The sequence below is a fragment of the Lepidochelys kempii genome, chromosome 8 (genome assembly GCF_965140265.1).
Source record: "Lepidochelys kempii isolate rLepKem1 chromosome 8, rLepKem1.hap2, whole genome shotgun sequence".
In the NCBI taxonomy this organism is placed as follows: Eukaryota; Metazoa; Chordata; order Testudines; family Cheloniidae; genus Lepidochelys; species Lepidochelys kempii.
Genome location: NC_133263.1, coordinates 56,139,961 through 56,163,783, shown reverse-complemented (window position 1 = coordinate 56,163,783; position 23,823 = coordinate 56,139,961). Strand labels below are relative to the sequence as shown.

The following is a 23,823-nucleotide window of genomic DNA, read 5'->3' as shown; positions in this document are numbered from 1 at the left end:
ATGTTCCCTCTAATTTTTGACAGGCCATGTGTGCAAAAAATTTCTTCTGTACAAATTGTTGTGCTTCTGTGCAAATTTTTGTGCGTGCGGTGTTTCAACATGTGCGTGAGGTTTAGGATCTGTGTGTGCGCACGCGTAAAGCTTAGAGGGAACAGTGCTCATGAGTAAAAAGTAGCAAAAACTTAGTTTGTCAGTAACTAGATATGAATCTGAGTACACAGAGAGAAGATGAGTTGAGTAAGAACATGTCAGAAAAATGACTGTGTAAATGACATTAGCCACACTTTGAAATATTATTTGATGAGCAATTCACTGAGAGTGGATTGGGTTGAAATAATTATTATTTATTTGTATTGTGGTAGTGCTTAGGAAGCTCTACAAACACACAACAAAAAGATGGCCCCTGCCCCAAGGAGCTAACAATCTTAAGTATAAGACAAGAGGCAACAAGTAGATAGAGCATCATGAATAAAACAAAAATTAGAAAATGTTATTGGAGGTTTTAAAGGGCATATGATACCTGCATGAATGGCATTTTGGGATTATAAACTTAAATATGTCTGAATTTACAGAGCATAATCTTTTATTAGACAAAAACACAATTCTACCTATACTAGATGTGGAGGAAAATAATGTTTTGTCTCAAATATGCATTAGTTGAATGTATGGAAATGTATACAACTATATAGCGACATATACAACTCTAATCTGCTTATTAATTGCATACTTGTATCTCCTTGTTTTGTTCTTATACGGATTTTCAGCTGGAAAGAAACCTTGCCCACTGTGTCCTGAAGAGAAATTCAAAGCTTGCTATAGTCATAAGCTCCATCGCCACCTTCAAAATTTGCATTGGAAGGTTTCTGTTGAATTTGAAGGTAAAGTCTTTTATACTTGAATAGATTGCTTATATTTTATGGAACAAAGTACAGCATAAGATTAAGTGGCAACGTAGAGCCCAATTCTGTAGTCCCCGTACATTTAAAATTTCCATTGACATCAGTGGGAGTTTCACTGTCATAAAGACTGCTAGATTTTGACCCTAAATCAGAGCCAATGGTATGTTCCTCTTTAAACTTGGTGTTTATAGCAAAAGTTAGTGTCTGTATTTCATTTTTTTCTGCCAGTTTAAAAATTGCTACATGTATATATTAAATTACTTTTTAATATTAATATCAGGAAATATCTATGGATATTTCACCTTAATGTGAGTTTGTTTATATACACCTAATCAGTGGTGCAAATAAAATCCATTTCTTAGGGCGGGGCGGAGACCAGCAAAGGGGAGCATGTGACCCTCCATGTGACTCCTCACTACCCAGCCCGGGGCCCCGTCTCCTCCCCACATCCATCCCATGTTACCTAGTGGGGAGCTCTGTCATCCTCCTGCTGCACCAGAGACTTCTGGGCAGTAGTCTCCCAGGAACAGCAGCAGGGAAAGGAGCAGAACCCCCAGGCCTGCCCACTGCCCTTCCATGGAGTTGTTTCTCTGTCCTCCCTCTGTGTACCACAGCAGCAGCCCCGCCAGAGGACTGGGCTGGGGGCGGGAGTGAGGCTGGGGGCAGTTCAGCTGCTGGAGAAGCTGCCGGCATTCCGCTCCTTTCCCCGCTGCCCCTCCCAGCGGGAAAAGGAGCAGAACTCCCAGCCCCGCCCCCCAGCCCTCTCCTCCGGTGGGGCTGCTGCTGTGGTACACAGACAGAGACGCAGCTCCTTGGAAGGGCAGGGGAAGGGGCTGGAATTTTTCCAGGGGGCTGGGCGGGGCAGTGGGGAAAGGAGCAGAACCCCCCCAGCCCTGACCTCCAGCTCTCTTCTCCGGCAGGGCTGCTTCTGTGTCTTTTCGGTATGCCATACCAGCTATAAATAGTTTGCTAGTATGGCATACTGGCCTATTTGCACCACTGCACCTAATCCAATTTCAGAGAAGTAAGCCTCTCTATAAAATGCAGAGCTTTATAGTGTATGGACACTTAACTAATACCATAAAGTTTTGTAATGTATAACCAAATGAAAGTCAATTTTGGCCTATCATATAGATGAATATCTCAAACTAAAAGTATGTGATTCTCTGTTTTCTACTGCACACTTTTAAAATAGTTTCAAGCTAAGCATTTTTTAATGGAAAGTAATTGCTTAGCAAGTCATGAAAATAGTGTTCAAACTGTAAATATTTGTGATTTTCGTTTTGTTAGTTAAAAGTTTTCAGTTAGTTTCTCAATATAGTCATTTGTGCATTTACTTTATATAGCTGTACAAGCTGATCAGGAAGATTCTTCAGTTCTGAAGAAATTGTTTCAAATACCAATGTATTTAGTTGTCATGTGTTATATGTAAGCACAATATTGTGATGACTTGTTTACAAAATGCATTGAAGTCCAATAGTAAAAATAGGAATTGGAAGGGAGGGAGCATACACGCTCAAAACAAAGAAAAAGATAGCGTGGTCTGCTATAGAAAAGCAAATGTAGAGTGAAGGCAGGAAGGGGGAACAAGGTGCCAATAAGAAGACACAGTAGGTTACACTTCTAAAGTTTATTATATGGAAAATTGTTTGGCAGTATTATATTTACCTACAGTACACAAAAGTGTTTTATTTGTTTAAATTGCAGTCAAGGCTTTTGTGGTGTTCACAGCACAGGTATTTTCATTGGTTAGTAGGCTGTGAGTTTTATTTGAAGTCTATGGGACTTGGAACCTAAGTGGTTAAAAGTCTCTTTTGAAAATGGAACTTAGGAGCCTAAAAAGTTTAGATGCTTTTGAAGAGGTTACCAGTCAGGTAGATGTTTCAAGTCCTAACAACTACCCAGTACAGTTCTGCGACCTGAGTGCCTGTCAGTGATTTTTTGTTTGTTTTAAAGTTTAACAGCAGAAGCATCTCTATATTGATAGGATATATGTACCAGAATACAAATAAATAATAAGAGTAAATAATAGCATCTACTTATTGTAGAAGCACCTAAGGTGCTCAAGCAAGATCCCATTACAATTGTACTAACAAGTAACAAATAAGATAATCCTTACCCCCAAATTGCTTATGATATATGATAGTTATGTACTATGTATTTACCATACTGTAAGGTGACCAGAACTAGTTTGTTTTCCAGGATACAGAATGTGCATCTGTCACTTACCTTGTCGCCCAGTGAAGCCAAACCTCATTGGAGACCAGGTAACAAATACTAGATCACATATGCTCATTTACTCAATAAAAAAGGGGAAACTAGGAAGAACTTTTGTGAAGTGTTTCAGTGTAGTCTTCAAACATACGTTGTTTTCTGTAATGGGATACAGAACCTTATGATCCCCAATTCAAATTCAGCCAAGATCTTTAGGTGGTGAGAATTAAACCTTTCTGATGTTAGTTGAATGGCCTATGGTATGTGTAATGGATTTGGTGGTCTCAGTCCTGTTCACCATGGAACGTCACATAAAATAGTACCACATTTTGGACTAATCAGCAACCTTGTTTGCAGTCACAGGAGAAGCCAGATACTTAAGACACAGAAAATAAATGTATTCTTTTGACCCCTAGAAGTGATCTTTTTGGGTCAGACAGAGAGAGGGGCAGTCGTATGGAGAAAGCCAGTACTGTCACTTCCCATGCTATGCCTTTTCTGTGCACATACTTTTGTCAGCAGTCTGCAGTCCAGAACCCTGTGGGATATCAATAAATAATTACGATGCATACTTATTGGGAACTAAATCCTGAAACAAATAAGTCCTGAACCCCTTCTTCTGGCCTTCCAACAACCCCCCAGAAGCAAGCTCCCCACAGACCAGGACACGCCAACTCAAAGCGGAAGACCCTTCCATAACAGACGCAAAACCTGTAGACACATTTCCACTGCTGTGATGATCTTAACCCACCCAACACACCCTGCAAAATCCATGGGTCCTACACATGCCTATCACTGCATAGTGTACCTCACCCAGTGCACTAAATGCCCCAAACAAGAACAACTATATGGGTAAAACAAGACAATTTATGTGCTCTCGAATGAACATAAAAGAGAAAAAACACACTATCACCTATGGGTGAATACTTTTCACAAAGCAGTCATTCCATATCCAATCACTCTCAGTCCTCATCCTGAAAGGAAACTTGTATAACACTTTCCAAAAAAATGAGCATGGAAGCTTAAATTCGTAACTTTGCTAGACACTAAAAATCATGGACTGAATAAGGACACTGAATTTACGGTTTACTACAACAATCTGTAACCCACTAACCTCCCGTTTCTGTCTTATGACTGTAGAGGTGTTAACTCACCACTTCACCTTGAGTGTTGTCTTTCAGTGTGTGCTAACTATTTATGCTAAACAATCTGTTCCACCTTGAATTTAGCTGTGACATCAGGTCAGGTCTACACTACAAGCATACATTGGTATAACTACATCACTTGGGTGTGAAAAATCCACACCCCTGAGTGACATAGTTATACCATCCTAATCCCCAATCTAGACAGCTACCATTTCCCACAGAGGTGGATTAACTATGCTGACAGGAGAAGCTCCCATGTGGTAGGGCATCTTCACTAAAACGCTACAGCAGCAAAGCTGCACAGGTGTTACTTCACTCACTTTGTTTCCCTGTATTTTAAAACTACACTGACTCCTTTACAGAGCTCTACGAAAATGGGAGCCCATTATCACTGCATCATCTGTTCTGCAACCATCACGCGAAGGACTGACATGATAGGGCATATTAAGCGCCATGTGAACAAAGGAGAAACTGAGTCCAGGTATATTGCAGGTAAATTATTTAATGTTCCTGCTTTATTTGTAAATGGTTCCTTTACACGGTGCATTGTGTGTTATAGCTGGGCTATATGTTTGAGGGACTGTCAAAAGTAAGCCTGTGCTAAAAGCAAGTTTGCTCAGGGTTAGGAGGAAATAAAAACAAGAGAGATCTATCCTTTATAATATAGGTTGCCAAACTGTTAATCTGACATTTTTTCTTGGATAACCCCAAAAGGCTGGCGTGCTGAGTTTGTAGTGTTTACCCTCTGCTCTGCCCTCCTGCTTTGTAGCCTATACATGTAGGTATTTGCTAGGTAAGGCATCGGCATAAGAAAGCTAGTAAAGCAATGAGCTTACAGGCCTCAGGCCTGAAAGACAATAGGTTAGCTAAACAAGGCACAAGGCCCAAAAGCCTTAGCATACGCAGTTAACCAGGAGTAACCCTAGGTCAGAGGTTCTGAATCTTTTTCTTTCAGAGACTCCTCCCTCCCTCCCTCCCAACAGGCTATAAAAACTCCATGGCCCACTTGTGCCACAATAACTGGTTTTCTGCATATAAAAGCCAGGGCTGGTATTAGAGCATAACAAGCAGGGCAATTGCCTGGGGTCCTATGCCACAGGGCCCCCCCCCACGAAGCTACATAGTTCAGGCTTCAGCTTCAGCCCCTGGTGGTGGGGTTCAGGGACCTGGGCTTCAGCCTCATGCCGTGGAGCTTTGGCTTTCTGCCCTGTGCCCCAGTAAGTAATGCTGGCCCTGCTTGGAGGCCCCCCCTGAAACCTGCTCAAGGCCCCCTAGGGGGCCCTGGAACCTCTGGTTGAAAACTACTGCCCTAGATCATAAGATATCACAAGATGGAACACTGTCATGACTCAACTGCTGACAGATTATAGCAGCTATATGGGATATTTTAAGTTAGGAACATCAGCAGATATCTGACACAAGAGAGCCATGGTACCTAATTGATGTATATGCTAATGAGTTTGAGGTAAAAGGCCTAGTAACCTATGGGAGAAAGGCACCCCAACATTAGTAGGGTGAGGAAACACAAAAGGGGAGAAGCTCTTACTGAATATGCATTAGGCATAGTAGCATCAATGTAATACATTATAGAAGTTATATCCCGGCCTGCGTCCCTTGGGAAAAGCAACTCTTGGGAGATGCCAGGATGACTGTTACTGGTGATGGTGATGATGATGATGGAGAGAATGATACTTCAGGTCCTTTTGAAAGGGATGGTGTGAGTATATGGCTGCTCAGATGCACAGTCTGTATTATCTCTATCTACATTGCTGGGTTTGAAGTGTTTGACTTTACTAATTGTGTTGGTAAAACTATTGCAAATTCAAAGGCTTTTCCTAAGTGAGAGTGTTGCAACCGTGCACGTCAGGGTTCCCATCAGAATAATAATTGTAATACTGGGCCTAATCTTTGGACGAGAACCTACCAAACCTCAGTGTTAATTAGGAATTCTTAAGTGATTGATATAATTAGTACACGATTAATAGATCAGGCAACAGCTCTGTTTTTTGCTCATAAAAAAACATTATTTTGCATTAGCTTGATAATCTTGGAAATGTCAATACCCAACCTTTTCAAAAGAATGGCACAGATAGTGGGAGACAGTACCCGTAAAACAAAACTGGCGTGGCTAATTTCATGCCTCTCTGTTTTGGCAGCATCCATTTATTTTTAAATCAATCCCAAGTATAAATCAAGTTCAGATAAATGCCAAAATGCTGAATTGTTTTTGTTTGAAGTGCATAAACATGGACTATTGAAACCAGCTGACTGTCTTCAGGTCTACAGCATGTTGATAAAAGTGTAGATGGTAGGTTGCTCATATAATTCAGTAAATCAGAATCCTATTGCAAACCCCCATAAATTATATGCACTAATCTTTTGACTGGATCGGAGATAAACTGGAAAAGCTAAATTATATTATTGGAATGACTCACTCATTCAAAAAAAAAAAAAAAAAAGATAGTTTAGCACTAGATTTCAGGTACTTTATTTTTGCAAGTTATTAAAAGAAGAGGTTACCTGTAACTGTAGGTTCTTCAAGATGTCTGGTCCCTATTTGTATGCCAAATGTGGGTGCACAGGTGCTCCATGCACCGGAGCCAGAATTTTTTCAGCAGCAATGCCTGTTGACACACACGGCTGCCTTATGTCGCCATGTGCTCCAGGCGAGGTTAGAAGAGGCCTTGTAGGGTGACGCACCCTCAGTCTCTCTCTTACCACAGAATAGAGAGTTTGCAGCAGAGAGGAAGGTGAGCAGGTATTGGAATATAAATAAAGACTACACATCTCAAAGAACCTCCAGTTACAGGTAAGTAACCTCCTCTTCTCCTTAGAGTGATGGTCCTTATATGTATTCCAAATGCGGTTGAGTATGGAACAGTGATCAGCTCAGAGGTGGGTGCAAGGACGTGATTGGTAAGGCCTGTTGCAGGATGGCACGGCCTATGGTGGCATCAGCAGCTGCCCACTGGTCTGTGGCATAGTACGCTGTGAAGGTGTGGACAGAGCACCATGTTGCCACATGGCAGATCTCATGCTAGGGTACGTCCACCAGGGAGGTGGAGGTGGTCACATGCAGGCCTCATTGCCACTTCTGTGGCCAGGGAGCAGGAGGACATGTCTACTGCACCCACCGCGGCCTGGAGGCTGACTTGGCCTCAGGCAGCCCTCATCCAGCAAGGCCTGGAATCACTGGCCTTTGGTCTGTGTCATGTTCTCCAAGAACTCCACTAGCTTAGTATAATTGTTGAAAGCGTACTTCGCTAGCAGAGCTTGATAGTCAGAAATGTGGAATTGAAGGGCCACGGAGTAGTGTTTGCATGCCAGGAGGTCCAGGTATTTCACCACGTTATCTGGGTGCGTGTGTAAGAGTTGGAGTGCTAGTGTGCCCGTTCCATGGCCACGTGCATGACCAGCGAGGCCAGAGGGAGGTGGGAAAATATCTTCCACCCCTCTTAGCCAGTACGAAGCACCTGCCTTCTACCCTCTTGGGTGTGCAGGTGCAGGATACCGGCATGTGCCACACTGCTCCTGCAGGTTGTAGAACAGTATTGTGAATGGGCAGAGCTACGTGTGTCAGGCCATGGGGCTGAAGAATGTTTAACAACTGGTCCAGTTGGTCTTGGACCTCTTCTAGAGGGATGCCCAAGTCAAAGGCCATGCTCTGTACCAGCTCCTGGTACTGGTGGGGATTGTCAGGAGGCAAGAGGGTCGGAGGGATCAGGGCCTCATCTGGAGAGAAGAGGCTGCTGTCTGGGCTGGCGGTACCGGATCAAACATTGGGTCCTCTTTCGGGTCTGAGACCATTGGAGCCGGCGGAGGGGCTGAGGTGGTTCTGGTATGAGGCCACCGATGGTGGGTCCAAGCAGTGATGGAGTCCCACATGGGCCAGTGATGCCATGAGGCCAGATCTTAATAGTACTGCGGGTCCCATGGATACGAGTACCACACAGGTGAGCCCGGAGCATAGGGAGCCGGAAAAGGCATGTGAGCCTGAGAGTCCGCATTACGCCGAGAGACTGGGAAGAAGGATGTCTCTTCTGCTGAGAAGCCCTCCAAGTCTGAAGAAGGCTCCAGCAGTGGTGGAGCCATCAGTGCGGGTGGTACCACGATCGCCGGGAGTGGGTCGCAGCTGAGGAGGAGTGACTCAGCCGCTGGTGAAGGTGGCCAGGAGGCAGAAAAAAGCAGCGAGGGCGGGTACGACAGCTTGAGATGGGACAAGGAGACCAGCGGATCCATCTGGCCTGGTGTTGAGAACACATCCTATCCTCTGCCACTCTGAGGCGGGGTATGCAGAGCCCAGCCTGGAGACTGCTGCCATGGCTGAGTAGTGCACACGGGCAGGCTGTTGAGACCCTTGGTCCTCGCAGGAGCTGGTGGGTCTCGCTTCTGCTTTTCCTTGCCCTCTGGCTTAGGGGGTGGCAGTGCAGGTCACCATCCGACCAAACCCATCTTGGGGAGGAAACACAGTGTGGCTCAGTGGTCTGCAACGGGGACCTGCTGCAGTGTTCATGAGAGCGCTTGTGACTGTCCTTATGTGCCTTCTTGTGTTTCAGTGGTGCTGATGGGTCCAGGTGTGAAGCCGAGGCCAGGGCGCTTACCGCCAGTCATGGGCAGTGCACCACCAGCACGAATGTTCTGGGATCAAACTCTGCACGAGGCTGGAGCGCTTCCACTATGAAGAACTTACAGAGGCGCTGAAGACAAGCGTTGCGAGTCCTTGATGGGAAGGACTTGCAGATATCACTGCATGTGACAGTGTGTCTTACCCAGGCATTAGAAACAGCGCATGTGCTTGTTGCTCACAGAGAACGAGTGAGGGCACGAGGTGCAGTTCTTGAACCCCAGAACGTGGGGCATATTCCCCCAAATGGGTCAGGATACGCCCTGTGAGGGGCTACTATATAAACTAACGTATTTACAGAAGTATGGAAAGAAAGAATCAGAACTCACTAACTATCTACAATGGACCATCATTCTCATAGAGTGCACGAGCACGAAGAGAGGATTCTGATTCCAACCATGTGGTGAGAGGGAACCGAGGGCGTGTCGCCCCACACAAACCCCTATAACCTCACATGGAGCACATAACAACATAAGGTGGCCGTGCGGGTCAATGGACACTGCTCCTCTGAAACTTCTGGCTCTGGTGCATGGCATGCATGTGCACCTGCATTTGTCATACATATAGGGGACTATTACTCGAAGAAGAACAGTTATTACTCTTCTAGCTGGTAAGTTAGGCAGTTCTGCTCCTCTCTGTCCTCTTCATCCATCTTTTATTGTGTCCTCTCTACCACTGCCATGTGAAGGGCACGTAATATTAAAGGTAGTTCCCATTCTGATGCTGCCATATGAACAGGTCATTGTAGAAAGTGAACCTATCATTGGCCCTCCCACACACACACATATATAGGCACGCATGCGCGCACACACACACATGATCCTCGCTAGAACGCGGGATTCGGGATCCATGCGCGATACCGTGTTAAGGCGGGGACTGCGTTAAAATGAATTGCAATTAAAGTAATTAAATTTGGGATCCATGGTCGCGACCGCGTTATATGCGAATTTGCGCTATATAGAAGCGTGTTCTAGTGAGGGTCCGGTGTACATGCGCGCGTGTGCACACACATGCATGCGCATATATACACACACACACACACACACACACAAACATGCTCTTCTTCATTTAGGGGGAAAAGGTGATCTAATCAACTGAGTATGGGATTGGGAGTTAGGAAATCTGGGTTTTATTCCCAAATCCTCTCACTAATTATTGGACTTGGATCAATCTCTCAACTTTTATGGTTCACTTCCCCCCCCCATCTACAAAATGGAGATAATACTTCCACACCTGTGTAATTCTGAGATTGACAAATGGAAATCACAGTATAAACTGTGAAGTTCTTCATCTTTGCTCCTTCCCCTTTTCATTTCTTCATAATGTAGTCCTGTTGGTTAAAATGCCATAAAAGTCTAATCAATTTGTATTAAAAATGAAATATTTCATTTCAATTTTATGGATGGTTGGGGAGAATTTATATAAATATCTAAGCAATAAATATGTGGGAGGCAGTTATATGTTCCTGATCCCCAGGATATCTAAGTACCTAGACAGAGCTACAAAAAAATCTTATTTGTGAGACACCTCACTTGTCCAGGCTGGATTAAGGCAGTAGAAGGAGTACACAGCACATGGATACATTCTCTCTCCAATTCTCAGTTAGTATGATTCTACTGAAATGGCAGTATTCTATGTTCAAGTATGCAAAATAGAAAACCTGTCTTCAGTGATCCTGCCAGAGAGGGTACATTTGCAAGGTTCAGAGTATATAGCCAATTTTCTGCCTATAGGAGAGTAATGGTTTGTTTCAGAAACTATTCTGAATTTTTCAGGTAAAAATGAAGGTCTCTGAAATCCTGGACTGACTTTAGCCCTTCTGTCTTTTTAGTTATCAAGAAGTGACTGGAGTACTATCAGAAGCTCAGTGGTATTTTTTGTTATGAGAGAATGTATTTCCTGCAGCATCTCATACTATTCAACTTGAACGAGTTCTTGAAGGGGTGTAATTCTGTGAAAGAAATTTGTATGATGAAACTATGGCATTTTATAGGGTGTAAATCAGGGTAGAATTTGGCCCCAAGTCTGCCAATGTCCTGAATATAAACTAGCTGTGATCTCCTTTCCTGGCACCAAACGGTAATAGGCTGGTTTTCATGTGTTAACATTGTTATGTATCAGTGGGATTGGGGCCCTAATTATTTGAAAGATCTTTTTTGAATTTTATAGCTAAAATGTACAAATACAAATTAGTATTAACTCTCTTTCCTCTCCTAAAATATTTTTTTAGCCCCTGCTCCTAAGTCTTCTCATGAAGTGCTGAAAGAGGCAGACACAGATGTACAAGTTCTTCCTAACTACTCCACACCTCAGAAATCAGATTCCTATTTTAATCCCAAAATGAAACTCAACAGGTGAGGGGGTTAGTGGGGAGAGGTTGCAAAGAAAATGCTCTCACTTAAAAGAATTATCCCAGTAAACAGCCCACTATGATGTCTAGAGGAATAACATTTTTCAAGCAGTAAAAATAAGATGCCCAATATAGGAAGGCTCCATTTTGATGCTTTTCTAATTTTGCTCACTGACCTATCTTCCTTATATACTGCTGGGAAGACTTTTCTAAAACAACAGAAATGGTCTTCAGAACAAAATGTGTTCCAGTTTCTAAGGAAATAAAGATGCTAGCTTATGCAGCAGCGTGGGAGTTTGAGGGGGAAAAACCAATATAAACCACACCTGAGAACTCAAAAAACCTATTCAGTGAAATGTTTTCCTTTGAGTTTTTGTGACTAGACACCACTTAAGTGCTCTCCTCCAGCACAGCTAAGGCATGAGCATACTACATACATATCTCATATCCTAGGACTCCTTTTTATAGGTCCCACTTTATTGGAGTAGATTCTTTCCTCTAGCTCAGGGGTGGGCAAACTTTTTGGCCTGAGGGCCACATCAGGGTTCTAAAACTGTATGGAGGGCCGGGTAGGGAAGGCTGTGCCTCCCCTAACCCTATCCACCCCCTCCCACTTCCCGCCCCCTACTTTACCCTTCAGAACCCCCGACCCATCCAACCTCACCTACTCCTTGTCCCCCGACTGCCCCCTCCTGGGGCCCCCCTACCCCTAACTGCCCCCCCGGGATCCCATCCCCTATCCAACCCCCCCTGCCCCCTGACTTCCCCGCCCCCTGTCCCCTGACAGGCCCCTGGGACCCCCCGCATCCAACCCCCTCCCCCCAAGCCCCTTTCAAAATGTGACCCTGCGAACACAGGCAGAGGACATGGGAGGAGCAGGGGCAGAGGCGCAGCCAGAGAGAAGCAGCGGGTTTCCCCTTCAAAGCTCCGCTTTTCTCCAGTCAGCTGCGCGGCTACCCAGTGCTCCTCCTGAGTCCTCCGCCCGCGTTCGCCGCACTCCCACAACCCGCACCGCCCACCTGCTCCCCTGAGACTGTAGATGAGCCTCCCTTCCTGCTCTCCCCTGTCCTCGCTGTGCAGCCTCCCGCACTGGTGGCGCAGTGCACTGAGGCTGCGGGGGAGGGAGTATAGCAGGGGAGAGGCTGGGGGCTAGCCTCCCCGGCCGGGAGCTCAAGAGCCGGGCAGGACGGTCCTGTGGGCTGGAAGTGGCCCACAGGCTGTAGTTTGCCCACCTCTGTTCTAGCTCCTCTTCACATCACTCGTTTTAATGTCAGTAGAGTGGGTAGTCATTTCGTCCTCAGAAAAATCATAACCTCACCCTATTGCTGCAATACCAAAGCCTGTTCCCTGAAACACTGAAGTTCAACTACCCTTCAGTCATTATCAGGGTCCTTCTCCAGAAGGAACACTGCCAAAGATAATTTTGAATCTGTCTGGGGAAATTTCTCAGGTCAGTCTAGGAAGACTGATGGTTATTTCCAGACAGCTGTTATTAGCAGTGAATGGTTTTAAAAAAAAACAAACCCACCACCAGTAATCTCTCTGGTCTGTTCTTTCATAGAGCACATTAACTTCCTATAGAAAGCAGCATAAACCCCAAACAAACAGCATATTCTCTTGAACCCCAGTCAGTGGTGTCTAACCAGCAAGTGGAATCTCAAGTTCTTATCTTTCATACTACTTTTTTGCCACACTGTGAAGGATTCCATTCCACTACAAACTCTTAGGCCAGGTATAAACTACAAATTTATATTGGTATAACTACGTCACTTAGGGGTGTGAAAAATGCACACCCTTGAGTGACAGTTATACCGACCTAACCCCCAATTTAGACACCGCTGTGTCGATGGGACAACTTCTCACATTAACATAGTTAATCCACCACCCTGAGAGGCAATAGCTATGCTGACGGGAGACGCTGTCTTGTTGGCATAGTAGTATCTTCACTAAAGCACTGCAGCGGTACAAGAAGACAAGCCCTTAGGCCAGCAGTTGATACTTTAAATGCCCAAACAATTAGGCTGCATACCAAATTTGCCTGCTACATGGACTCACTAATCATAGTAAGAAACCATGATATAGTGGTGTTTTATATCTCAGTGCTCCATGGATAAGTGTTAAAGTCAGCACTCCTAGAAAGTTATCATTGGAATTAATTTAAGAATATTTGAGTACTCTGAGACCTACAAATGCTGTTTAAGGTAGTAAAAGCTTTAGAAAACCTTCTGGTGGCTGTTAAGCCCAGTTATTGCAAAACCTGTTGCTGGAACAAATTACCCTAAGCCCTGGTCTACCGTGCGGGGGGGAGGAAATCGATCTAAGTTCCGCAACTTCAGCTATGTGAATAATGTAGCTGAAGTCGATGTATTTAGACCTACTCACCGCGGTGTCTTCGCTATGGTGAGTCGACTGCTGCCACTCCCCCGTTGACTCTGCCTGCGCCTCTCACGGTGGTGGAGTACAGGAGTCGACGGGAGAGCGCTCGGGGATCGATTTATCCCATCTAGACTCGACACAGTAAATCGACCCCCGCTGGATTGATCGCTGCCCGCCTATCCGGCGGGTAGTGTAGCCATACCCTAAGATGGAAGAAACAAAAATATGTGAAATACATACTCTAAACTTTATTATACACCTTTTTATCTTCTAGGCAACTGATATTCTGTGCATTAGCTGTTTTGGCTGAAGAACGGAACCCCTTAGAATGTTTGGATGCATTTGGGGCCACCGGTAAATAAACAAACTTTTGGAATCTCATTTTACTTCCTTTAAATCTCGAATTTTATTTTACAATTTGTAGCAAGTCCCTCTCATGAGAAATAGACATTGTATATTTAAGTATTATGTGGTCGTTGCTTAGGCAGACTCCTTTTGACTTCCTTGTGTGTTTCCCCAGTTCAGGATTTGGCTCTAGATGTGTAAAAGGACCATAAATATCTTTGAGATGAAGTTACTGATGCTCAAAAGGAAGAATTTTTACATTTTAAAGTGCATGAAGTACCGTGCATCTTAACTTGATGAGTTATGTCCAAGGTCCCATGTATTCTGATTCGATAGCTGTGGAGTTTGGCTTCAGAATCAACCCCTAGTCGTAGAACAGTGCCACTGAATCCAAACTTTCATTTAAAAAATTGTTTCCAGTCTCTATATTTATAAAGAAGAATCCTGACCATGAAATTAATGTAAACCAATGTGGTGGTGTCTTCCTGAATCTGTAGACAGTGAAACAATAGATTGGAAAGGTGTGAACTGTCCCCATGATCTCAATCAGGTGTTAATTCTAAAACCTGAAGACAAAAATTTAAATGCAACATTTATGCTAAAATGCTCAGCAGTTCATGTCCTGCTAATGTGTTTATTGCACAATTCCAAGCCACACCAAAAGTCTTAACTGCCTCCTATCCAGCTATCAAAACCTCCTGTTTTCCCCCCACAACAATTTTTACAATACAGTCACCTATTGTTGTTACAAATATCTGCAACACATCAAAAATTTAAAATTTAGGGGCAGCATAAAAACAATTTAATATCAGACTAACAAGGACTGCTATATTAGTTAAAATGTTAATTTTCCTGTTTCATTCAGTTAAATTAAACTGAGGGGTTTTTTTAAATCTTGCTCTGCCACAGAAGTTCCAGTCTGCTGCATTAGATTGTTGCACAAGCCCAGGGGACTTGCTACAGATTTGAGGTCCAATTTGTTTCACAGTACAGAGAGCATTTTTATATCTATGGCACTTACCTTGTAATGAGAATTGGGTAGGCAAACCCTTGTACCCATATAGACTTCAGTGAGTCTTCACACAAATGCTGGAGTTTGTCAACAGAGTTCTTGCACGATGAAAGCCTGTGTATGGATCACATTTCTGTATTATGCACATTTAGGGTTTGATTGTGGTTTTATTGAAGTTAAGGGGATCAAGAACCAGGCCTTTATTCTATTGCATGCAACCAACCATAAAATTATGCGCTTGCCTTTCTCCTCAGGTATAATGGGATTACAGTGGGCAAAGCACCTTGGAAATTCTGTGAAGGTTACGATTAATGATTTCAATGAAAATTCCGTGACAATGATTCAGGAAAACTGCCATTTAAACAAGATGAAGGTGATGATGAATACTAAGGAAGAGGACGACTGTGATGAAACTATGGAAGAAGGAGAGGAAAATGTAGGCATTATTGAAGTGACAAAAATGGATGCTAATGTCATAATGCACTTGAGATCCTTCGATTTTATGTAAGTGAAGAGTGTTTGCTAATACAAGTTTGTCTTTACTCGATGCTTTGATCTTGACTGTAATTTAATTTTTGCCCCAGTGGTTATTTAGAGAAGTCTGAATGGATGAGACAACGAACAGCGGCTGGTTATTTGCTTATTAAAAGTTTAATTGTAGCAACTGAAGTGCTACGTAAATAGAGACAATTTTAAATCTTTTAAAAAATAATCACTGGGAAAACATTTAAGTCCTTCTGGCATCCAAAGTGGAAAATAAGCACCCAGGTAATGCGTGTTGGGTGCTGTGTTCTCGGTGGTCAGGCGTGGTGGTTGGAGCCATGGTTGAGAACAGGTACCAAGGTCGAAGTCAGCCATAGAGTCAGGACCAGGATAGCGCTGAAATCAGGGTCCAGGGATAGGCTGTGGGTCAGAACTGATGTCAGAGTCTATAGACAAGCCAAATCAGGATCATAGTTGGAGTCTGGATGCAGGCCAAAGGTTGAAGCTGGATTGGAGTTAGTCCAAAGGTCAGGAGGCAAGGGCAGGGCTAGAGCAAGGACAGAGTAAGGAATGGGCAAGGCTGAAGTGGGCTGGAACAAGGCTGGGGCAGGAACAGGAACTGGATCAAGAGAAGGCTGGAAGCCTAATGACACTAACACTGCAAGGCAGCAGGAGGATTCCTGGCTCAGTAGTGCTGTTGTACAGACTAACTTGCTGCTCAGGCGGGATCAGTGAAATACCTGTGCCTGGGGGTCACCTGACCCAGGCTCTGCCCAGGAATAGGCTGCTGCAGCATGCCTTAGTGCTGAGGCTTTGCTTACGGGATGAATCCCTGCAACTGAGTTGCTGCAACATGCCTGAATGATGAGCAGGGATCCTAGTTTTCCATAATAAAAAACCCTCAAAATTCTCCAATAAAAAAACCCCCATAAAAATGAGTGTTTTTCCCATGATTATAATGAAATGCTGAACTTTAGTTTCCCTAATCACAATAGGAAGCACAGCCACGGGGGGCTGACAACCCAAGCCCCTCCATCCAGGGCTCTGGCTTTAAGTTCTGGTTCGGTTAATACAGAGAGCTGGATAATGGAGGCTCAGATAACATGTACCATAGAACCCAGTTTTTCATTTTTTACAAAATGTAAAAACTAAAGACTATAAAAACACAAATTCTGGATTTTTCCATGGCAAAGGGATTTCTAGGATCCGTGGTGATGAGTCACTGCAGGCTCTGCTGGAGGGGGAAGTCACGGCAGCTGAGTGAGCAGCTCTGGTTTGGCTGCAGGTTTGCCTCACAATGTGTATGAACATTTTAGGCCAGACTTGTGGATTTTTGGTATAACTTTGTCTGTTTGGGGAAAAATGAAATATAAGAATATTTTTTCTGTAATTTTAGCTAATTTGAAATTCATATCTGTGCATGTAGTTTTTAATAAGGCCGCATGTTTATGGATCACTTATTGTAATCCATTCTTAAATAGCATAGCTGATTTAATTAGAATCTGTGGCCAAAATATTCAAATGTTAGTGCCCAAATGCAGGCACTAAATCCATACATAGATATCAAAATAAGTGGTCTGATTCTTAGAGTTGCTGAACATCCACAAACCAGTTGAATTCTGTGGGAGTTAGTTTATTTGTATATTCTCCCGTCTTTCAGAATAAACACCGGTATCTTGGCCAGCATTCTTCTTAGTTCAATTATCCAGTGTACTAGAATGTGAGAGAGATTGTGCTGGATGTGTGATGACTGTTGCATTACTCAATATGTACTGCCTGCCCCCTCTAAATTTGTTGCTTTGTAAATTATTTGGGCATGTTGGAGGTATGGAAGGTGTGTTGTAAAATCAAATTCTATTTTTATTTTACTTCAGATGTTATGGGTGAGGATTTTTTTAAACCATTTTTTTCTCTGATAGCTTGAAAGCTAAGTAGTTATGTACCAGAGATGCTTCTCAGTGTATATTTTGTTTTTAGACACCTGGACCCATTTGGAACAGCTGTGAACTACCTGGATTCTGCATTCAGAAATGTAAGAAATCTTGGAATAGTATCAGTGACATCCACAGACATCTGTTCTCTGTATGCAAAAGCTCAGCATGTGGCCCAGCGTCACTACGGCTGTAACGTTGTCAGAACGGAGTACTTCAAGGAACTGGCAGCTAGAATAGTAGTTGCTGCTGTGGCAAGGTACTATTAAAACATAGAAATCGTGGTCAGCTCTTAAGCTCTGGTAGAAGAGGATTGCTAATGCATGCTTTTGGTGATTGCTAAAGCAAGTTGTGTCTTTGCTTTTCAGAATTCCTTAAGCTCTACAAATTAGGCATTGAAATATCAATTTTGTACTTGATTTCAAGTTCACTACTATAGAACAATTTAAGTATTTTAAACTGAAGTGACTGGCAAGATGGCAAATGGGTACGGAGTGTATTATTAATCTTCAGAAAGAAAAGGTAATCTAATGCAAACTTGAATATCTGAAGATTTTAAGTTCCTTTTTCATTTAGTGGTGATTTAATGCTGCCTAAGCCTTTATAAATACTTCAGAAGCTATTAAAGCAATTAATTATCTGTGGGAAAGAGCATTAAATTAGATTTGTTTAAATGGAAATAAACTCATTAGTGTCAACTTTCACAGTATATTTCATAACTAGCAAACAGATATTCACTCCAAAATCTGGGCCCCCTATCCTCAAGTGTTTACAAACAATAAACACAGTGTGGCTAAATTTTTCACAGGTTAAATATTATGGTTAAGGAAAAAAAATGATCTGGTGCTGTAAATCTACTACCTACAAGTAAATCTACTTACAAAGCAAATATGATATAGTGCCTGTCCTGCAAACCTTGTTCATAATATTAGTCCTTTCTCGTACAAATATTCCCAGTGACTTCATAAGTGTACTCAGAAGTGAAAGTTGGGGGTTTGGACACTAAATCAAGACATACAAACCCAGATCAAGATAATGGAACAATCAGTTCAGGGAAGAGTGAGTGGGAGATTAGGTGTGAAAGATCTTGAGACTATGTAAACGAATCCACTCACTGCGAGGTGCCCCGTTGTAGCCAGGAGTAGCATGGCAGCACACTCCAGCACTGTGGTGGTTTCTCTATCAGAAACTTGGCCTTCTTGCTGGGTCACTATTTTAAATACACCCTTTCTTGGGTCATATTCATCCAAACTAAGAGTCTCCAAAATATTTTTAACACAAACAAAAATTCTTCCCCCTCTGTAGAGTTCTTCCTCACCCTGTTTTCAACAGGACCTGTAGCCCCCTTGCTGGGCTCAATAACCATTGTGGAAGGCTTTATATGCCCCTTTCTTTGGAGCCAGTAGGGGACCCAATCCCACCCTCTATTCTAGGTTCCGGTCCAGGGGTCTTGTACTGAACAGACAGGTCTGCTCCCTTACCTGAGCTACAGTTTTCCATGGGCCACTTCCTACATAGTCTCTTAAGTTCTCCTTTGGGTATGTCCATTTTGTCCCTGCATAAACAGGATCTTTCCCAGGCCTCTCTACAGGGAGAACTTTTCCAGACTCTTCCCTTTTTGGTCTGGGTCTCTCACGGGCCTTCATGCCTGTAGAACTTTTCCTTACTGTCTGAGCTTTCTGCCTCGTTCTTTCTCCAGCCCTTTCCCCAGCTGGGCTTTATCATCACTTAAGCCTCATTCCCCTCAAGTGGGACTCATTCGGTAATCAGACTGGTTTAGTCCTATGCTCTCCAACCCACAGAGCAAGCTACCCTGTTACAGACTCCATAGTCAATTATATTAAATTGGACCTGTTTAGATTGTCTTGTCCAGCTCCTTGCCCATGCTAGCTTATTCCCTATAGCATATTCTCCAGTGCTATATCCCATTTAACTTTTAACTGATTCTAGCACTAGGGGTTTCATCTGTCCCTGTAAAACCACACCGCAGGCTGAGACCTCATATTGGAATAACTTTTCCAGAGTGTCAAGCTAAATTTTCCTTGCTAATTTTCACCTTGCTTCTAATTACACCCCTCCAAAGTACCCTAAAGGATTCCTCTTTTCTTGGTAAAAAGAAAAGGAGTACTTGTGGCACCTTAGATTAACATTAGTCTCTGAGGTGCCACAAGTACTCTTTTTCTTTTTGCGAATACAGACTAACATGGCTGCTACTCTGAAACCTGTCTTTTCTTGGTGTATACCAGTTCAGATACTAGTAGCTAGTGATTTATCTCCCCTTAGTCTTCATTTAACTTAGATCTACTTATTTACTTTCTGTAATCTTTCCTTTGAAGTCTATCCCTCCAAGTCTTCTCGGCATCGAGGAACCCAAGTCATGGACCAGCACCCTATTGTGCTAGGCCAGGGGTGGGCAAACTTTTTGGCCCGAGGGCCACATCGGGGTTGTCAAACGGTATGGAGGGCTGGGTAAGGAAGGCTGTGCCTCCGCAAACAGCCTGGCCCCCGCCCCCTCCCCCTCCCACTTCCTGCCCCCTGACTGCCCCCCTCAGAACCCGACCCATCCAACCCCCCCGTTCCTTGTCCCCTGACTGCCCCCTCTTGGGACCCCCCACTCCTATCTAAACCCCCACTCCTATCCAACCCCCCCGCCCCCTCCGGGACTCCCGACCTATCCAACCCCCCTCCTCCCACTCCTTGTCCCCTGAACGTCCCCTCCCAGGACCCCATGCCCCATCCAACCCTCCCTGTTTCCTAACCGCCTCCCCCATCCCCCCAAACCTCCATCCCATACAACGGCTCCCTGTCCCCTGACTGCCCCCTGGGACCTCCTGCCCCTTATCCAACCCCCGCCGCCCCCTCACCATGCTGTTCAGAGCGGCAGGACAGGCTCATTGGAAAGCCAGGGAGGTGGGTGGGTACAAGCCGCACTGCCCGCGCGGGGAAGCAGGAACAGCAGCGGAGGGGCCGGGGGCTAACCTCTCAGCCAGGAGGTGCTGAGCAGGACAGTCCCGCGGGCCATAATTTGCCCACCTCTGTGCTAGGCTCTATACAAACACAGAACAAAAAGATGACCCCTGCCCTTCAGAGCCAACAGTCTAAGTGGAGGCTGTTTATAGATAGTGTAGGATTTTTCCAAACAATGGATGATCATAAATATATATATTGCACATGGTGGAACAGCTGGGAAAATTAGTCTTTGTTGAATTCCTATGGTAATATGCTATCTTTTTGCTTTTGTAGAGCTGCAGCTCGATGTAACAAAGGCATTGAAGTTTTGCTTGCAGTAGCTCTAGAACACTTTGTCCTAGTAGTGGTGAGAGTTTTGAGGGGACCATCTCCTGCAGATGATTCAGTCAAGAAAATTCGGTATCTTATCCACTGCCAGTGGTGTGAGGAGAGGATTTTTCAGGAGGGTAATATGGTAGAAGGTAAATGGATTTTCCTTGGGTTTCTTTTAAAGGTATAATCCCTGCATGTTTATTGTATGTACCTATGTTAGGCACGTAGTAAATTCCAACATGTCAAAATACTTGCTTTCACTAGAAATATTTCTTATAAAGCATTGTGATAATGGTCATACACATAAAGGGGAGAGTATTTTGATTATAATCCTTTAAGGTTCTTTGAGTAACTGTTATATGAATCCCACTGTAGGTGTGGGTGCACAAGCTTGGAATCTTTTGACGAGCAGTATCCATTAAGGCTACCCATGGCACCCTGCATGCCCTCACCCCACAGCACCAGGGGCTTAAAGAGTAGAGCAGCTTCAACTGCCCCTCATTTCCCTCTTCCCACTTGTGGCAGCGGGATGAAGCAACACTGTGTCTAACTGCTTCCCTGCAGCATTCTTGTTGTAATTAGTTTCTTATATTCTTGTTCTTAAATTTCATTTGGCCTGTTTGCACAGAAAAATAAAAATTCTTCAGTCTCCTCTAGGCCAAGGTATCTCTAATGGCTGAGCCTAGGTCTCCAGGTTTCAAAACCTACCCTGCCTGTGCCTCTGAATGATTGGCACAATAAATGTATCTTTTGTCTAGGGGAGACTCATATCACTGACAATTTACTATTTGTAAACCTTTCTCCAAGTGCACACACAAAGCTGCAAAACTTGTTTGAAGCTGGTTTTGATGGAGAAACCTACGAAGAACATATTGGATTCTGAGATTCCATTGGAAATAGTCCAGGAACATCCCTGTTATTCAATATTCTTCATCTGTTCCCTCAGGGCCATTTAGCAATGCCCATTAATAAGGGTATTCTTGCACTGATCAAGGACCTCTGGTAGACCCCAGCCTCCATTTCAGCCTCATCGAGGAAGTCATTTTGCCCCTAAGGGGTTCAAGTAATGTTTCCATTCATCCTGCTCTGGGATCACTGGTAGTGGCAGTGGCTCATGAAAAATCTAAACAGCATCTTATTGTGAAATCCACCCCTGGTATAAGGAATCAAAACTCTCTTTCGGAAGAAAAATATACTCAGCTAGCCTACAGTTCTGTATAGTCAGTTACCAGGCTCTGTTGGCAGAATATGATACAGTTGGATACAACCTTTCAGTCTGCCAAGAAGTTACCCCTGGACTCCGGAGATGAGTTCAGGGCTGTGATTACAGTAAGTCAACCTAAGATGGCCATTATGTTTTTAACTCAACAATGAACAAGAAATTATCCTTTCTGAATGATTTCAAGTTGATCCTTAGAGCTTTATACCACAGCTCTGAGCAAGAAATAAGGAAGGATTCTACCTTTCCCAAGCCAGAGACCTCCCTTGTCTTACTCGTACCACCAGATGGCTCCAGCCTCTTCTAAGAGACTGTTTCCAGAAGCAGAGATGCCCTACCACTACTGAAAGCACACATTTTTCTTCTGGTCAAGGAGGGAAGGATTCATGCTGCTGTCAAGAGTCTTGGACTGATTTTCAAGGATCTGTACCTCTTCTCCCCTTCTTTGGCAATAGCCTACCCCATCCCGCCTCATGACAATCTGCTGGTTTTTTGCTCCTAGGGAAGATGCATTGCTGATCAGAAAGGGATCCTTTCACCCCTATCCTGTTATTTCCCAGAGTTCTCAGGAAGATGCCAAAGGACAAGCTCCAGCTGATAATGGCCTGGGGATATCAGTTCTGGTACTCCAACTTCTGATGCACTTCTCCCTCCATACCCTTCTACCACTTCCAAGCCATCTTGATGTCATTTCACAGGACCGGGGGCTTGGATCTAGTGTCTCTGCCTCTGACAGCATGGAGATTAGCTGACTAAACTGGAGAAAGGAGCACAAGACATTCTAACCCAGAGCACAAAGGCTTCCACAGGACTGATTTACACAACCTCAGTGAAAGCATTTTTCATTATAGTCTATTCAGAGGTACTTTGAACCCTTGGAGTTTTCTATTCCTACTATCTACTGTCTTTTGAAACAATTGGGGCTATCCATCAGAGTACATTTAGCAGTTGTCTTTGCATATCATCCACCTGTTCAAAGCCATTTGTTTTTTTCCCACCCTACTGTTTCAAAGTATCTAAAACGACTATTAATTCATATGTTCCCTCTAGTCAAGGAGCCTTTTTCTACATGGAACATGAATATGGTACTTTGGTCATTTAGACCTGTCATGATTTAGACAAAAGTCAAAATGTGCATTTGTCTTGAAACTTTCTGGAAAATTACTCTGTTGGAATTTCTCATACTGCTTCTCTACCGCACTGGTGGTGGTTGGTTGTTTCGTTGGAGGGGTAAGGTTACGAAAAAAGGGTGTTAACAAAACATCTGCCATGTTTTTGAGATGTAAAAAAAATATTCACTGAGTATTTTCCCAAAGATCTTTACTACTCAAACTTCAGATAAATCAAATATTTAGTTCTTAATGAAGACACATGCCTTTTGCATATCTGAAATATTTTTAGGAACAGTTTGGTATATACAGATAGTGCACACAAGATTATTCTGCAGTTTGAGAATGTATTGAGTTGTGAAGCTCCAGAGTACATCCAGTGAGTGAGCTGTAGCTCACGAAAGCTTATGCTCAAATAAATTGGTTAGTCTCTAAGGTGCCACAAGTACTCCTCCTTTTCTTTTTGCGAATACAGACTAACACGGCTGTTACTCTGAAACCAGTTGTTTAGCTGTATCTTATTTGAATGTCTAATCCTATCTTATTTCTCATTGTACTTTAAGGGCCCGATGTCTTGGGCTGTTAAGGTATTAACACTTCCTTAAGACAATGATGCATTTTTTGGCTATGTGAGCATTAGACTGCAATAAGTATCACATTTTCTTTCATTCTTAAGAACAGAAATAAAATTGTCACCTGTATAGGTGCAGTGTTATAGCTGAGATTTTAAATGGACAAATTAACAGCATTCAGAGTCCTTCAACCTAGTACATATGCGCAAGGGAGCTGAGCTATGGCTGTCATGAAAATGCTATGAGTCAACTGAATTCTGTG

At 43.6% G+C, this 23,823-nt stretch overlaps 1 protein-coding gene across 6 annotated transcripts in view; it reads left to right on the top strand.

Moving 5' to 3' along the window:
- TRMT1L (tRNA methyltransferase 1L) overlaps positions 1-23,823 on the top strand; it is a 64,254-nt gene that overhangs the window by 20,757 nt on the left and 19,674 nt on the right. For all 6 annotated transcript variants that reach the window (XM_073356671.1, XM_073356673.1, XM_073356668.1 and 3 more), the window contains exons 4-11: positions 765-878; positions 3,102-3,166; positions 4,621-4,750; positions 11,113-11,236; positions 13,883-13,962; positions 15,220-15,469; positions 17,426-17,638; positions 20,623-20,810. In XM_073356671.1, coding sequence (XP_073212772.1) covers positions 765-878; positions 3,102-3,166; positions 4,621-4,750; positions 11,113-11,236; positions 13,883-13,962; positions 15,220-15,469; positions 17,426-17,638; positions 20,623-20,810 — 1,164 coding nt within the window. The remainder of the gene's footprint in view (positions 1-764; positions 879-3,101; positions 3,167-4,620; positions 4,751-11,112; positions 11,237-13,882; positions 13,963-15,219; positions 15,470-17,425; positions 17,639-20,622; positions 20,811-23,823) is intronic.